We start from the raw sequence: 3,457 nt of genomic DNA, 5'->3' as shown, positions 1-3,457 counted from the left end.
GACCATGGACACTACTACCAATGAAATAGCGGACCAAACCAAGTCTTTATAATAGTGAGGTATCAAAATAGTGTATTTAAGTGTTTTACAGTCACAAAACACTTAAATAAACCATTTCCATTGATATGATGTTTCTAAATTAGTTCATGCTTTATTTTGTTCTTTCATCTTACAGATTTGTTTCAATATCAATGGGACTGTGTGCATGTAACTCTGCTGGCCATCTGAGTAACCATGCAGATGTAGCTCCAAATCATGCTGGCATCACTTTTGCTATTTCTAACACTGTGGTGAGAAGTGGTTAGCTATAAATTCTTTACTTGTGACTAGAAACTCGTATAAAACACAGCTTTTTGTAAGGACAAAGTGGATCTATAATATGGGACCCCACAAATCTTCTGCAAACCTGAACAAAACTTGTGCTTTCTATTGTAACTACAAGGTTAACTACCGATTGTTTGTCACAAAACATTTAGTTAATATATATATATAGTATACATGGCTGGTATGTATATTAAAAACGATTATTTAAAACACGAAACAAATAATGTTTTTACCTCTTTATGTCATTATTAATGTGATGACGATGTAAGGAGGACAAAACATTGTTATTTGTTTTGTGTTTTAAATAAAAAAAATTTACATCCATCTCTACTATATATATATTTACTTCAAGTGGGTCCCTCGTCATCTTGAAAAGATTTAGTAAATAATTGTCAAGTTGATAAATTAAAAGTCAGAAAAATATAATTGCTTCTTTACTACATACAGATAATATTTAGTGTAGTTTGACATCACAAACAGTTTGCAAATAAACAGCTCCTTTCATAACTTTACTATTGTATGTATGCAATTTCAATCTTACTTTACTTGGGCTGTTATGTTGGAAGAGTAAGATTATAATGCCTTTTAATGGTTACATCAACTTTTACGTGCCTAGAAAGGAATTTTTTTTTATTATTTGTGAGACTCAAGAGGATGTTTCGAAACTAGTTTCTCTGATATGAGACATCTGACAGTTTGTTCCGTTTACTGTGGTTTTTTTCACTAATGGCTGTACACGATGTTCTTTTATTATTACAGTATACGTATCATCCACACTTTTTTATTTTCGTAAAATGTTTAGACTTTTTTTTTTTCACTTGCATGTTAACAAAAGTAAAGATTAGTTAAATACTCATTTGTGTGCAGAATTGAAAACCGTAATTAGAAGTACAGTTAAAACACCACTTAATAGTTGAATTATCAAAGAACATTTTCGTATTTTGTGTAATTAAACAAGATAACCAAACTTTTACAAGGAAATGAGCATGAAAGTTGGCATGGCAGTGGAACCCAATAGGCATATTATTATATGTGACAGAAACTATACTACACTGCTGACGTTTTTTTGTACATTCTCTTAATCTGTCTGTTACAAATTTCGAATCAGAAGTGTGTAAAAACATAATTTCTTGTCTATTTTTTACTGCATCACCAATTATTACAAAGAAAGCCTTTTGATCAGAACCAAGACTCACATGCTGTGCTATAACAAACAAATAGTTGACTCTGAAAGAAACACTGGTAGAAATATATCGGTGACCATACGATCCGTTTATGCTGCTCAAATGTAGGGAATGACATTTTGAAAGTCTTCTGGCTTTCATCTTCAATCAAAGAATAACTAAGTAGCTATGTAAAACATTGTGCATTATAAACATTTTAATGTTATGCTGTTGATTGCGAACATCTCATGAAGCAATAGAAACCAATTAGTTGAGTATTTGTGAAAAACAACATTCGTCCGAATCTGCCCAATTATATCTATACGCTTTAGTCATATTTACTCAAGTGAATTTTGTATCATCGATGTTTAAAGTTTTAGAGATTCTGTAAGAAATAATTGTATTGAGCATTATTAGCAAGATCTACATTATTGTTTGAATAAATGTAGAATAGAATGTTATTTGTTTTCGATTATCGTTGAAATGTCGTTAGTAACAAAAAGTTATGTATGACTAGTTTTTTAATTGTTTGAGGTATGTACATAATATCAGCTCTGGCAAAGAGGGTTGGTTTGTACTGTTATTTGGGCAGGCTTGGTGCTGTCATTACCTACCAATTTAAAAACCAACCCTAGTCTGCAGATAAATTACTTTTAAGGTTTCATACTTTCTTTGAACCCTATAATTAATTAGTGTTTATGGTATATGAAACCTAAATATGTCTGCAATTCTGTTACATTTAACTTGTGTCTCTCCTAACAGGCCACCATACCTGGTATACTTTGTGGACCACTGACGGCAGAACTGGTGACTCAGTCTCATGGCCGATGGTTCCCTGTTTTTGTCCTTGCAGCTGGTGTCAACTTTGCTGGTGCAGTGATTTATCTGAGTCAGAGTTCAGCCAGTCAAGCACTGTGAATCAGAGTGAACATTTTAAACGTTCTACTTCAGAGTGAACAGTGACCGACAAAAATGCCCTTGATTCACAGATTGTGTATTATATGCAGTATTGTTTTCACACAACTTTGAAGTGTAAACGGTTTACAGACGTCGAACACAGTTTTTTTTTTTTAATGTTATAAAATTGTTCAAAATGACCAGAAGTAACTGAAGGTATTATATTATTATTATAACGGAATGTGAAATTACTTTTATTGATTTAGCCTGGAATTTATAATCAGACAAAACTTTGAAAACAGACAGTGAAAAATATTTTTAAAAACTTTCTTTAATTTCACTTTTGTACTTTATTGTATACCAGGCTTTTTCAAAACCAAAGCCACATTTGGTGAGATAACATCTTTATGGACACCTGAATTTTATATTTGTTATGGTATAATTTCAACAAAAATAAATTATCCCTGTATTCTATAAATTTATTTCATAAATTTTTTTTATATTTATTATTTTATAATTCTTTAATACATTTTGAGATAGCCATCATGAGGAATTTGAACCCTGAATATAAGAACTCTTTGTGTCAAGTGATGACGTCATGCATCTTGTCTGATAAGTTAGGGTCTTTCTGTTGGTAGGATGAGTTTCTTTTAATATGCTCATATAAATTCTGGTAAAGAACAACAACTCCTAACCCATGTTGGTATTTGTAGTTTAATGCTTTGGATTTAAATTGTATGAACATACATGAGAACCTCACGTACAAATTATAATGTTCAAATGTAGTTTTTTTAAAAGTTTTATTGAGGTTATTTAGTTTTTATTTATTTAAGTTAATTTAAATGCGATTCAATTGCATAAGTTTCTATATATTTCCTTGCTGTAAATAACCTACTTGTGAATATATACAAGTCTTTAATCTAGGCTTGAGTCATAAAAGAAATGAAATCAGTTTTAAGTAGATGCGATTTGACTAACGAGGAACTTTAAAAGAATAAACATAATTATGGTATTTTGGCACTTGTGTATAAAGTTAAAATCATAGATAATATTCAACGTTAAACTGATACACA

At 30.7% G+C, this 3,457-nt stretch overlaps 1 protein-coding gene across 1 annotated transcript in view; it reads left to right on the top strand.

Moving 5' to 3' along the window:
- Positions 1–2,866, top strand: part of LOC106471267 (sialin-like) — a 5,350-nt gene extending 2,484 nt beyond the window's left edge. The window contains exons 2-3 of the mRNA XM_013931858.2: positions 176–290; positions 2,250–2,866. Coding sequence (XP_013787312.2) covers positions 176–290; positions 2,250–2,405 — 271 coding nt within the window. The 3' untranslated portion in view covers positions 2,406–2,866. The remainder of the gene's footprint in view (positions 1–175; positions 291–2,249) is intronic.
- The last annotated feature ends 591 nt before the right edge of the window (positions 2,867–3,457 follow it).

This window comes from Limulus polyphemus, unplaced genomic scaffold, assembly GCF_000517525.1.
Source record: "Limulus polyphemus unplaced genomic scaffold, Limulus_polyphemus-2.1.2 Scaffold4503, whole genome shotgun sequence".
Lineage (NCBI taxonomy): Eukaryota > Metazoa > Arthropoda > Merostomata > Xiphosura > Limulidae > Limulus > Limulus polyphemus.
The sequence above is the reverse complement of the archived record's forward strand: the minus strand, read 5'-3'. Positions and strand labels throughout refer to the sequence as shown.